This window comes from Beta vulgaris, chromosome 6, assembly GCF_026745355.1.
Source record: "Beta vulgaris subsp. vulgaris cultivar EL10 chromosome 6, EL10.2, whole genome shotgun sequence".
Taxonomy (NCBI): domain Eukaryota; kingdom Viridiplantae; phylum Streptophyta; class Magnoliopsida; order Caryophyllales; family Amaranthaceae; genus Beta; species Beta vulgaris.
The window spans coordinates 12,890,961-12,904,354 of record NC_079207.1 but is presented as its reverse complement, the minus strand read 5'-3'; the positions used below and the strand labels follow the sequence as shown (position 1 = coordinate 12,904,354).

The 13,394-nt window shown below is 35.1% G+C and overlaps 4 protein-coding genes and 1 non-coding gene across 6 annotated transcripts; 4 read left to right on the top strand and 1 right to left on the bottom strand.

The window, feature by feature from the left end:
• The first annotated feature begins 854 nt into the window (after positions 1-854).
• LOC104895789 (alkane hydroxylase MAH1) lies at positions 855-2,462 on the top strand. Its single transcript, XM_057395874.1, has one exon. It carries the CDS (start codon positions 883-885, stop codon positions 2,392-2,394), a length of 1,512 nt encoding a protein of 503 aa, XP_057251857.1. The 5' UTR covers positions 855-882; the 3' UTR covers positions 2,395-2,462.
• Positions 2,463-5,271: 2,809 nt separating this feature from the next.
• On the top strand, positions 5,272-5,823 carry LOC125498876 (uncharacterized). Its single transcript, XM_048647184.2, has one exon. It carries the CDS (start codon positions 5,272-5,274, stop codon positions 5,821-5,823), a length of 552 nt encoding a protein of 183 aa, XP_048503141.2.
• Positions 5,824-5,936: 113 nt separating this feature from the next.
• LOC104895909 (uncharacterized) lies at positions 5,937-6,596 on the top strand. The gene has a single exon (XM_048647185.1). The coding sequence runs from the start codon at positions 5,937-5,939 to the stop codon at positions 6,594-6,596; it is 660 nt and encodes a 219-aa protein (XP_048503142.1).
• Positions 6,597-9,091: 2,495 nt separating this feature from the next.
• TRNAN-GUU (transfer RNA asparagine (anticodon GUU)) lies at positions 9,092-9,165 on the bottom strand. The gene has a single exon. It is a non-coding gene; the product is annotated as a tRNA-Asn (tRNA).
• Positions 9,166-9,253: 88 nt separating this feature from the next.
• LOC104895788 (pentatricopeptide repeat-containing protein At1g69290) lies at positions 9,254-13,394 on the top strand. 2 transcript variants are annotated; one of them, XM_010682390.3, is made up of 3 exons: positions 9,254-11,530; positions 12,347-12,427; positions 13,238-13,394. In XM_010682390.3, the coding sequence occupies exon 1, from the start codon at positions 9,303-9,305 to the stop codon at positions 11,325-11,327; it is 2,025 nt and encodes a 674-aa protein (XP_010680692.1). In that variant the 5' UTR covers positions 9,254-9,302; the 3' UTR covers positions 11,328-11,530; positions 12,347-12,427; positions 13,238-13,394. The 2 variants fall into 2 exon arrangements, with proteins under 2 accessions (XP_010680692.1, XP_048501852.1); XM_048645895.2 differs by lacking the exon at positions 13,238-13,394 and having other exon boundaries at positions 12,347-12,820.

The following is a 13,394-nucleotide window of genomic DNA, read 5'->3' as shown; positions in this document are numbered from 1 at the left end:
CCAACTGAAACCCAAGTAAGTCTAACTGAAGCACAAAAACCAACTGGAAAAAAAGAAGACTAACTGAAAAAAAAAAGACTAACTGAAACAAAATGAAGACTACCTGAAAAAAAATGAAGACTACCTGAAAAAGAATAAAGACCAACTGAAACCCAAGTAAGTCTAACTGAAGCACAAAAACCAACTGAAAAACAAAGAAGACTAACTGAAAACAAAATGAAGACTACCTGAAAAAAAATGAAGACTTCCTGAAAGAAAATTAAGACTAACTGAAAAAAAATTGGAACCACTTGAAAGTCGTCCGACCAAGATTATGGTCGGACGAGTCCGACACAATACGTTCTCTATATATAATCTAAATAAAGAATATAATGTTTTGCTGCCAAAATTTAGATATATGAGTGCAATGTTCAACTAACATTTTTCAGTCACATATACAACACTATTGCTATTAATTACATGAAAACTATATATGTGGTTATTAATTAACTTAGCATTAAGGGGAATGAAAATAAACATACATATTTGTAGGGTGTTTGGACCCTCTAGAGTTGTAAAATAACTCTACAAGGTAGAGTTTGAGCAATATCAACAATTGAATAAAAAATTAATGGCTCGTATATTCTCTTTTCAAAATCTCTCTATTTTATCTCATCAAAATTCACCCCTAAATTTTTCCCTTCCACCAATATGAGCTCTTAATATTAAAATATATGACTCAAATACAACTCTACCTTGTAGAGTTTCACTAAAACTCTCGAGAATCCGGACTCACCTATAGGAGACGAAGAATAGGGCGCTATGTAAACAATCTTCTATATAAGGGAAACATACCCAAAAAAAAACACGAAGCACACTTTCAAAGCCAAATACATCAATATTATGGTGATCATTACCGTGCTCATTTTCTTTGTTCTATTTTGCTATTTGTTTCGTAACAAAAATGGGATTCCAACAAACTGGCCTCTGCTTGGCATGCTTCCAGCACTCTTAAAAAATGCCTACAGAATCCATGAGTTTCTTATTGAACTTATGGAAAGATCTAACTTAACTTTCCATTTTAAGGGACCTTGGTTTTCCAACATGAACTTACTATTAACCATTGATCCAACCAACATTCACCATGTTTTGAGCAAGCGTTTCGAAAACTATGTCAAAGGTCCCAAGTTATATGAAATCCTTGAACCTCTTGGAGATGGAATCCTCACTACTGATTCTACTCTATGGCTTTACCATCGTAATGTAGCTCATTCTTTCTTTAATCATCCCAAATTCCATCAATCTTTGGTCGATGTAACTTGGAAAAAGGTCAAGAATGGTCTAATCCCAGTCCTTGAACATGTCTCTAAACACAACATTGTGATTGATTTGCAAGATCTTTTTTTAAGGTTTAGTTATGATACTATGTGTACCATAATGATGGACCATGATCCGACATCTCTTTCAGTCGATTCGCCCGATTTCCCACTCTTAAAGGCTGTGGCTGATATGGCGCATGGTGCTTTCATTCGTCATGCAGTACCAACATGGATATGGAAATTACAAAGGTGGTTAAATGTAGGAGAAGAGAAGAAGTTTAGACAAGGTTGGAAAATTCTTGATAATTTCATTTACAAGTGCATAGATAGGAAGAGAGAAGCAAAGGCTAAAGGAGCTTCAATTCCTTCAAAGACAAATAATAAGGATCAAGACTTTGAGGTGAGTTATGATTTACTTACATTTTTCATGGATAATGAGGATAAAAACACAAACGATAAATTTTTGAGAGACACAATTACAAACTTTTTTCTAGCAGGAGGAGAGACCACTAGTACTGCTTTATCTTGGTTCTTTTACCTTATATCAAATCACCCAAAAGTTTCTCACAAGATTAAACAGGAATTAAACTCGATTATGATACAAAATGATGATAATTATGAAATGATTTTTAGAAATTTTAAAGAGATAAGTAGCAAGCTAGTTTATCTTCATGCTGCATTATGTGAAACATTAAGATTGTATCCTTCGATAGTATTCAATCCCAAGACACCAGTTGAGCCACAAATTCTCCCAAGCGGTCATCGAGTGAATTCAAATACAGAAATTATCTTCAACACGTATGCCATGGGAAGAATGAAATCGATATGGGGAGATGATTGCAATGAGTTCAAGCCTGAAAGATGGATATTGGAAGGAAGGATGATTAAACATGAGCCTTCATACAAGTTTTCGGTGTTCAGTGCAGGACCAAGGTCTTGCATAGGCAAGCAGATGGCTTTCACACAAATGAAGATTGTGGCTGCCATTATCATTCAAAACTATCATATAGAAGCAGTAGAGAAGTATCATGTTCCCACTATGTCTATGGTCCTTCATATGAAGCATGGATTTAAAGTTAGGATATTTCGTTCTTAGTATTAATTATAGCTTAGTGATGCAAATGTATGTTCAACTAACAATAGTACCTACTGGTCATTCATACAAGTTTGGAAGTGTGAAATATTGTGCTAGGATTGGTTATATATCTTATAAATATGTTTGTAATATTGTATGACTAGTTTTATATCCATGCAAAAGCACATAGGAAATTAAATTAATTGTGTAGAAGAATCGTCTTAACATTTTTTTTTCTAAAAATTGTTGTTCGGTTTAAATATTGTACTTTATTCTAATTTTTCCGTTTTTTCGTTTAGACAAAGCACATAGTTATTCTTTTTTTTCTTGTTGTACTTTTTCTATTTTTTAGTGTCGCTTAGAACACTCTTAACAATGAAAAAAAAAGGTTCATGAAGATGAACCATTAATTTTTCTCTTAATGATGAACTGATGAATTGTTCACACGTGAATCGAGGCTGAACCATTCGGAAATCTTAATTGGTTCATGAAACAACAATGAAAGCCACGCTGGATCAGGAAAGGGAAGAAAACACATAAAAAAATTGAAGTGTCACATGTCGTTTCCCTAGTGGTGGGAACAGCTCACAAAAGACAAAAATCTGAAGAAAAAAAAACTGACGCACGTCAGTTTCCTCCCCTTTTCATGCGGTCCTCTCAAATTTCGCCAAGTGTTTAGTTTTTTTATTGGCCAATCCTCTTACTATTAACGTTACAATTTTTGTAACGTTAATAATTCAGAAAATACAATTTGAAAAAAAAAATACCAAAATTCATATTTTTTTTATTCTCTATAAATAGACACCAATTTTGCTATACTTTATTCACAATTTCAGTTTTCTCTTTTTTTTCCTATTATCATTTTTTTCATCACATTATTTTGCTTTAACTTACAATCTTTGAGGAAAAAAAATTCATATTTATGGATTCTAATTATCCTAATTATGTACCTAATCCTGGTCTGGTAGAAGACGTAGAAATCGTCTAACAAATCCACAACAAAATACAAACCAAAAACCCCATCAATTACCAACAAAATCTTAATAATTACCCCAAAATCCACTAATTACCCACAAAATCCGCATAATTATCAGCAAAATCCCCCTAATTACCCACAAAATCCGCATAATTATCAGCAAAATCCCCCAAATTACCCACAAAATTCAACTCAAAACTATTCTCAAAATGACCCCCAAAATTATCGCCAGCATCAACAAAATTACCAATATAATTCCACCCCTGAGAGTTTCCATAACCCACAAAATTATGGTGGTGAATTTGAAGTTCCATGCACGCAACAAACCTTCACTCAACTTTTGTCTGAACCAACACAATTTCAACCAACTCCTCAACCAACTCAAGAACCCATTGCAAATGAGAAAAAAATTTGGTGAAAAGCTGAAAAAGAAGCATTAGTTTCAGCATTCATGAATACAAGTATAGACAGCATTGTTGGAACGCAGCAGAAAAAGGGTGCATTTTGGGGGAGAGTGATGGAAAAATTTGAGGCAGCTAGAGAAGTCAACCCTCATGAAATTCAATTCCGCACTATGGGCAGTATGAAGGGCCAATGGTTCAGAATGTCTGAAGCGGTGCAAAAGTGGTGTGGATGCTACGACAAGGCAGAGGTAAGAAAGAGGAGTGACCAAAATGATGATGATGTGATCTCTGAAACTCATAAGATATTTGAAAGCACGGGAGGTAAATTTCACTTCTATGATGAATGGATTTGATGAGGAAGTTCGATAAGTACCGTTCCATATTGGGTAACCCTAGTTACAAGATAACACGTGGACGTCCATCGAATACGCCTCAAATGTCTAATTCTGTTGGTTCTGGAAGTAGTGGAAAGAGAACAAGGTCTGAAGATGGAGGCTCCACACCAACCACCCCGACAAGCGAGATGTTCAGGATGATCACTCGCCTCGTCCAGAAGGCAACAAGAAAGCTAAGGCTAGACTCAAGGGCAAGAGCCAAACTAGTGAAGCTATTGAAGCTTTTTCATCGTTTGGTGACAGACTTCAACTCTATGGTGAGCGGAAGGGATTAGATATCGATTTGCAACATGAGAAACTACAGTTTCTTAAGCAAAATGAAGCAAGGAAGCAAAGGCAACTCGAGCTGGAAGAGATAAGCAGGCAGAGGCAGATGGAATTAGAGGAAAAAAACATAAAAATGCAACAATATCAAGTGAATTGGCAAATGCTCCAATCATTAATCTCTAAGGAAAATCGCCTACCATGGGAAGATGAAATGATCAACAATCTGCAAATATACTTTAACAACTTTGGGGCATTGTAGAAATTATGTTCGGTGTAATATGTTTAAGCTATTAGTGTCTATGTAATATGTTTTAGGTGTGAGTGTTATTAATTATATTATGTTGTATGTTTGAGTGTTAATGTTTTATGTTTTAGTTTAATTTGAGTGTTTGGGTATTAATGTTTTACGTTTTTGTTGTAATGTCACTCATGTAATAAAAGTTTAAGTATTTTATCCATTACCTACAATCCATTACTCTTTTTCAGATAACCCATATGATGTTGTATCTGAAGAGACATCTCTATGCATGATCCCATATTACTTTTCAGAGAACCCATGTGATGCTTTATTTGAAGAGACACCTCTATGATCCCATACTACTTTTCAGAAAACCCATGTGATACTCTCTCTTAAAAAGTATCTCTATGATTCCATACTACTTTTCAGAAAACTCATGTGATACTATCTCTAAAAGACATCATTACCTACTCCTTTTCAGAGAAGCCATGTGATGATACACTTCCTACTTCAAAATAAATCTTATGCTCCTCCATTAGTATATATAAAAAGGATCAGAGTTCTACAATTCTCTACAACAATCTCCCCTACCAAAATCAGATATCTTACAAATCCAAAATGAATTCCTACAAATTTAATATCAATAATTCAACTTCCTCTTCTTCTTCCGATGATTCAAAAGAAGAAATGAGGGATATGGAGAACAAAGAAGTAGATGACATGATTGACAATGTCACTCATACTTATCTCCCATTCCTTGTGTCGGCGGTCACTCCTAGAATGAGACCGGGTGGATGTACTCGACCTCGGGCTAATAGGGGTCGAGAAGAAGGTCATTTAAGATTATACAATGACTATTTTGCAGAAAATCCAGTTTACTCAAGTAGGTTGTTTCGACGTAGATTTCGTATGCAAAAGCATGTTTTTGAGCGTATCATGAATGAAGTTGTGAGGAACGACAAATGGTTCAAACAAAAGAGGGATTGCACCGGTCGTTTTGGCTTGTCGCCACTGCAAAAGTGTACCGCAGCAATACGACAATTAGCTTATGGGTGTGCTTCTGACACTTGCGATGAGTACATACGTATTAGTGATAATACGGGAATATTGGCACTTCAGAGATTCATTGACGGCGTCATTAACCAATTTAGTAATGCGTACTTAAGATGACCGAATGAAGCCGATCTGAGGAGGCTGTTACGAATTGGAGAAGAACGTGGATTTCCTGGCATGATTGGTAGTATTGATTGTATGCATTGGGAGTGGAAGAATTGTCCAACAACATGGAGAGGGTAATATCAAGGAAGGGCAGGGTAGCTACACTTGTGCTTGAAGCTGTAGCTGATAGGGACTTGTGGATTTGGCATTCTTTTTTCGGAATGCCGGGAAGTTGCAACGATCTCAACGTGCTTCATAGATCTCCTCCGGCTGTTAATTTCGTTGTAAATGACCATCAATATAACAAAGGATATTACCTTACTGATGGTATCTACCCCAAATGGGCTACTTTTGTGAAGTCCATAACGAGTCCACAATCTCATAAAGATAGACTCTTTGCAAGACATCAAGAAGCAGCAAGGAAAGATGTGGAACGAGCATTTGGAGTGCTACAAGCTCGATTTGCTATTATTCGGATGCTATCCCTTGCTTGGGATGTGAACATACTTCATAAGATTATGTTAGCGTGCATAATCATACACAACATGATAGTTGAAGATGAACAAGAAACCTACCAAACTTACATGGATCCAGCAGAGTTTGACGTAGGCGGATCTCGACATCGTTTTGCTCAGAGAAACAACGAAGAGCAAGAAGGTCGTTTTGAATATCATAACGAGCAAATTGTCGACATTAACACGTATTTGCAGCACAAAGCAGAAATCGAAGATCAACAAACTCATTTATCATTGAAAAACGATTTGATTATGGGTAAAGTTCGGTAGGTTCGAAAACTAAAAAAATGGGATTTTACTTTTTTATTTTAATGTTGCATTTAATCTCCATGTCTTCTTTTCATTTGATTTTTATGTAATATGTTTTGAATGGATGCATCTTTTTTGGTATTTGTCAACTAATATTAATTAATTTTCAAAAAATAATTAATTAGATTACGATAATTAATTACGCCTCGATAATTATTATATAATAAAAATTAGTTTTTATAAATTAATAATTATAAGAGTTAATTACAATTAATTAGCGTAAAGTCGTTTTATATTAATTAATGCAACTTCATATAATTATTTAATGAGAGAGAAAATGTGGTGGGGTAGGAAAAAAAAATGAGAAATAGTGGTGAACCATTATTTTTGGGTTCATGGTTAAGAGTAAAATTGTAAATGGTTTGTGAGAATGATGTGGAGCAGAGAGAAGGATGAACCATTTTTTTGGGTTCATTGATAAGAATGCTCTTATGTGGTATCATACATAATATAGACTAAACTTTAAGCCTAAGCTATACCCCCAGGCCCCAGGCCCCAATATTATATCTTTCATTGATTGATATTTTACTTTAAAATGATAATATTAAGTATTATTTGATTTACTGGTTAAAACTTTAGCATATATGTTTGCGATCATGGGTCAAATCTTATACAATGTATTTTCTATTTTTCTTTATTGTATTATATGTGGGTTACATGGTGTTAAGTACTCTAAAGGAAAGTGCCAACATATTATGCAGCATGAAGGGGGATGAAAGTGGATATATTAAGCAATAATGATGCATTGATACAAATCGGGTTTAGATCGAGGTAAAACTTTAAAAGAATTTGTTTTTTTCCGGATTCTTGGATTCTTGAAATGGCATCGTTGAAGATGAAAAAAGAGAGAGCATGAGATGAAATAGAAAGAAAAATATTTAGTCCCTCCTATAATATAGTACTCGTGTTTTATTTTGGGTGTCTTACAATATTGTTCGTGTTTTTATTTTTTAATTCCTTAATTTTCCTTGATTTACTAAAAAAATCATAAGACAATCATTTATTTGCTCCTTGGAAATAGTTTTTTTCTTTGTTTATTAAACTTAAGGATTGATATAGTCATTTTTTTTAGGGATATAATCATATATTTAAGTGAAAAGTTATATGCAGCCCTAAGGGTTGTATATAAAAAGCTAGAAGCATTAATTGATCATTTATTATATCGGTTGATGCAAAAATTTTCAATAAATTCACAACTTATTTCCATTATAAGTAGTATATTGTTCGTGTTTTTATTTTTTAATTCCTTAATTTTCCTTGATTTACTAAAAAAATCATAAGACAATCATTTATTTGCTCTTTGGAAATAATTTTTTTCTTTGTTTATTAAACTTAAGGATTGATATAGTCATTTTTTTTTTTGAGGGATATAGTCATATATTTAAGTGAAAAGTTATATGCAGCCCTAAGGGTTGTATATAAAAAGCTAGAAGCATTAATTGATCATTTATTATATCGGTTGATGCAAAAAATTTCAATAAATTCACAACTTATTTCCATTTTAAGTAGCTAGTATATTGTTCGTGTTTTTATTTTTTAATTCCTTAATTCTCCTTGATTTACTAAAAAAATCATAAGACAATCATTTATTTGCTTCTTGGAAATAGTTTTTTTCTTTGTTTATTAAACTTAAGGATTGATATAGTCATATTTTTTTTTTGAGGGATATAGTCATATATTTAAGGGAAAAGTTATATGCAGCCCTAAGGGTTGTATATAAAAACTAGAAATTAAGCTTATTGATATTATTATCGGTTGATGCAAAAATTTTCAATAAATTCACAACTTATTTTCATTATAAGTAGTATATTGTTCGTTTTTTTATTTTTTAATTCCTTAATTCTCCCTGATTTACTAAAAAAATCATAAGAAAATCATTTATTTGCTCCTTGAAAATAGTTTTTTTCTTTGTTTATTAAACTTAAGGATTGATATAGTCATATTTTTTTTTTTTGAGGGATATAGTCATATATTTAAGGGAAAAGATATATGCAGCCCTAAGAGTTGTATATAAATAGCTAGAAGCATTAATTGATCATTTATTATATCGGTTGATGCAAAAAAATTCAATAAATTCACAACTTATTTCCATTTTAAGTAGTATATTGTTCGTGTTTTTATTTTTTAATTCCTTAATTCTCCTTGATTTACTAAAAAAATCATAAGACAATCATTTATTTGCTCCTTGGAAATAGTTTTTTTCTTTGTTTATTAAACTTAAGGATTGATATAGTCATTTTTTTTTTTGAGGGATATAGTCATATATTTAAGGGAAAAGTTATATGCAGCCCTAAGGGTTGTATATAAATAGCTAGAAGCATTAATTGATCATTTATTATATCGGTTGATGCAAAAAATTTCAATAAATTCACAACTTATTTCCATTTTAAGTAGTATATTTATGTCTTATATGCGACACTAAGGGCTGCATATAGCCGAAAAAAAATATAAACGCTCGCTAGAAGGAGGGGTCGAACCTCCGACCTTGTGGTTAACAGCCACACGCTCTAACCAACTGAGCTATTCCAGCTAATTGTTAATATAATGCTTTGATTTTTAAATATCCTAAAAAAGCTACGCAACTAAAACGGCGACCATTAAACAAAAAGAAGACAAACCAAAATAAACCAAACACCCCCTAAAATTGAGTGGGCACACTAGCGTAGTATGTGGCGAAGAATCACTTTCTCTCTCCTCCAACCACCACTTTCACAACCCTTCTCCACCACCACCGCCACCACCGCCACCGCCGCCGCCGCAGAACAAACCCCATCTCTCTACTCTTTCCTCCAACCTTCTCTCTTCTCTCTCAAACCCCAACAACAACAACCACCACCACCTTCATCACCTCCTCCTCTTTCACCCACTTCCCCAAACACGCCCTTACAATCTGAACAAACAACCACCCTTCAAACCACTCTTCTCCATTCTCTCTCCTCCTCTAACACTGATGAAGCTTGGAAATCATTCAAATCTCTCACCAACTCTTCATGTTTCCCCACTAAATCTCTCACTAACTCTCTCATTACCCACTTGTCTTCTCTCTCTGATGTGCATAATCTCAAGAGGGCTTTTGCTTCTGTTGTTTTATTGGTAGAGAAGAATCCTAATTTGTTGGAATTCGATACTGTTAAGGAGGTATTGAAGTCTATGGGTGCGGCTAATATGCCTGCCCCTGCTTTCGCTCTAGTTAAATGTATGTTTAAGAATAGGTATTTTGTGCCTTTTTATGTTTGGGGTCCTGTGCTTGTTGAGATTAGTAGGAAGAGTGGTAGTTTTGTAGCTTTTTTGGGTGTTTTTCATGAGAATTGTAGGGTTGTTCTTGATGAGAAGTTGGAGTTTATGAAACCTGATTTGAGTGCTTGTAATGCTGCTTTAGAGGGTTGTTGTTTTGATCTTGAATCGGTTAAGGATGCCGAGAGGGTGGTTGAGTTGATGTCACTATTAGGGGTTAGGCCGGATGAAGCCAGTTTTGGGTTGCTTGCTTATTTGTATGCATTGAAGGGTCTTCAAGGGAGGATAGTTGAGTTAGAGAATTTGATGGGTAGGTTTGGTTTTACAGATACAATGGCGTTTTCGAGTAATTTGATACGTGGTTATGTTAAGGCAGGGAGTGTAGAGTTGGTCTATGAAACGATTTTGAGGAGCTTGAAAGAAGGAGATGATGGACATGATCATTTGAAGTTCAGTGAAGAAACTTACTGTGAAGTTGTGAAAGGGTTTCTAGAACATAAGAACATCAAGGATTTAGCAGCATTGATTGTTGAAAGTCAGTTGTTGGAACCTGAAGATGTCGTAGGGGAAAGGTCTACAGGGTTTGGCATAGTTAATGCTTGTGTTAAACTTGGGATGTTAGATAAGGCACATAGTATACTAGATGAGATGAAAGCTCAAGGAGCATCTGTTGGACTTGGGGTGTATTTGTCAATCTTGAAAGCCTATTGCAAAGAGTATCGGACAGCTGATGCTGCGCAAATGGTAGCGGAGATTAATAGTTATGGCCTTCAATTGGATGTTAGTTGTTATGATTCCCTTATAGAAGCATCAATGACAAGCCAGGATTTCCAGTCTGCTTTCTCCTTGTATAGGGACATGAGGGATGCAAGAATATTGGAATTGACAGGAAGTTATCTTACCATAATGACTGGTTTGACAGAAAATAACCGTCCTGAACTGATGGCGGCGTTCTTGGATGAGGTTGTTGAAGACCCTCGCATTGAAGTGGGGACACATGACTGGAATTCTATTATACATGCTTTCTGTAAGGCTGGTCGGCTCGAAGATGCTAGTAGAACATTTAGGAGGATGGTCTTTCTTCAATTTAGACCTAACGAGCAGACATATTTGTCATTGATCAATGGTTATGTCTCTGCAGGGAAATACTTCAATGTTTTGATGCTGTGGAATGAGGTTAAAAGGCGAGTCTCGAATGATGACTCCATAGGATTCAAGTTAAATCACAGCTTAATTGATGCATTTCTTTATGCACTGGTGAAAGGAGGTTTTTTTGATGCTGTGATGCAAGTAGTGGATAAATCTCGGGAATCAAAGATTTTTGTTGATAAGTGGAGATACAAGCAAGCATTTATGGAGACACATAAGAAACTTAAGGTATCAAAGCTGAGGAGGAAGAACTTCAAGAAGATGGAAACCCTGATTGCTTTTAAGGATTGGGCTGGCTTGAGTGCATGAGAGCTTTTAGATGTTCTGTGCCTGCTTTCAGGCATAGAATTGAGCTCCATTGATCGCGATGTTGGGTGTCGATGGCTCTTTGGCGACCCTCTTGTCAGAGCATAATAGAGAAAACAGGGAAGGACTGTGATTTTACCCCTCAGAATTCTGAATTTCCTTCTGCTGCTTTTTTGGGAATATCATGGGACTTACAGCTTTATCAGGTAATTTTGTAGTCCCTGCACTCATCTTATGCCTTTGTTATTGTTAACTCCTTTATTTAGATTCTGCAAATTTTGGGGATTTCTGTTCTACTACGTGTTTATGTAGCTTGTTCAAACCCAACCCTCCTGTTGTTTTGCCTCTTTTGAAAATTGTACAGTTGTACAGTATTATATGGTTGCTATTGTATCTATTAGTATCTGCACGATTAATTGGTTGGTCATGAACTTAGAAATGTTCTGCTTGGTGGGGAAGTTTGCTCAATTGAGCTTGACAACCACCATTTGTGGTGGTTTGTTACAATAGTTTTGCTCAAATTTTAGCTAGCAATTTAACAGGGATTTTGGATAATCATGTTGTTTTTGTTGTAGCATCTAATATGAAAGCAAAATGTGGTCTAGTAGCTAAAGAGGAGCGATAATAGTCAAGGTTTTTTCATTTTATTTTTTTAGTGATGGTTGTGTTAGCATATATGCTGCATACTTGCGTCTGCATTTCAGACTTTTTTCTAGTAATAGTTGTTGTAGCGGATATGTTGCGTCTGCATTTCAGACTTTTTTGCTGTTGTTTTCTGGATTTGTATTACATGAATTTCACAAAATCAATACTAGTTGCACGGCTTGCACCCCCCCCCCCCCCCTTTCCCGAGCCTGTCACTGCAAGAAGCATGTGAATAAGGGACTCTTTGAAAGAGAATTCCGAACCCTTACCTGCAATAGAATGTGCTTTTGTTCACCTCAACCATGAAATTGACTCACAAACCTGAGCTTGCACAAGCCCATCCATAAGATATTCATGGGTGAAGTTGTTGTCTGCAGGATTTTACCTTCTGCAATTATGCTGGATATGCTTTGCAAATCTTCACGAGGTAAAGACTTTACAGATGTGGAATTTGAATGGTAAGTCGTCTGGCTCTAGTGAAAGGAAGTACGGACAGAACATAGTCATAATGATTTTGTTGCTGAGTTCTTTGTCCTACAATTTGAGAAATGGATATTATGCATTTATGTAGTACTAGACTACAAATAGTTTTATGATCTATATTTCATTTCTAGCATAATCTCAAGCAATGAGTGATCGTTGGGTTGATTCAACTCTGAGTTGTAAAGTTATGGTATTTGTAAACTTCTTGTTCCCAGGACACTAGGATGAAATTTTTCTTACAAAATTATACTAAAGTTCATTACGTTTACTGTAATTTATTACGGCATACAAAATGTTCCATAGGTGATATTGTGTTAAAAAACAGACGAGATTTTAGCCATTTGCATTAAGCTCAAGCTTCCTTCTTGCATGCGGGCCCCTCCGGAAGCGCATACTATAATAAGGGGTAGTAATTTATTGGCAGCATACTCAATCACCCGGGTGATTTTTTCCCCTACTACAGTAGTGTGCTCCTGCTTTGCTGTTTCAGTTGTTGATTTCATGGTGCCAGAAGGGATATATTTTGAGCAGTAACTACCCCTGTGGCCCTGTACAAACTAGAGTTACAAGTCCCATTCTATTCCCTATTAGGAAAACAAGATGAGATAAATTGAATCAACCGTGAATCCATGATCTTAACTAATATTAGATATAATGTCTGTGTACATAATATTCTGGTGCTGAGTTTATATTGCATGCTAAGTTGTATGTGTTCTAAGGTTAATCATTAATGATTAATGTGGTTATTAGCTCAGACCTTTCTTTTTACTGTATTTGTTTTGCAGGCATATATCGATCTTTCTTTCTCCACTCAAGTTCTGCCCCTTGGGATTTCAATCAATCTTTCTTTCAAATGTAACTTTTCCTTTTTGGCATATGTAACGAACTGTGAATGTGGGCAGTAAATAAAAGAAGAAGCTGATGATATTTGATTGATTTCAA

Excerpts from the sequence above, each read along its gene's own strand:
- LOC125498876 (XM_048647184.2), top strand. The coding sequence starts at position 5,272 with ATGAATTCCTACAAATTTAATATCAATAATTCAACTTCCTCTTCTTCT.
- LOC104895789 (XM_057395874.1), top strand. The coding sequence starts at position 883 with ATGGTGATCATTACCGTGCTCATTTTCTTTGTTCTATTTTGCTATTTG.
- LOC104895788 (XM_010682390.3), top strand. The coding sequence starts at position 9,303 with ATGTGGCGAAGAATCACTTTCTCTCTCCTCCAACCACCACTTTCACAA.
- LOC104895909 (XM_048647185.1), top strand. The coding sequence starts at position 5,937 with ATGGAGAGGGTAATATCAAGGAAGGGCAGGGTAGCTACACTTGTGCTT.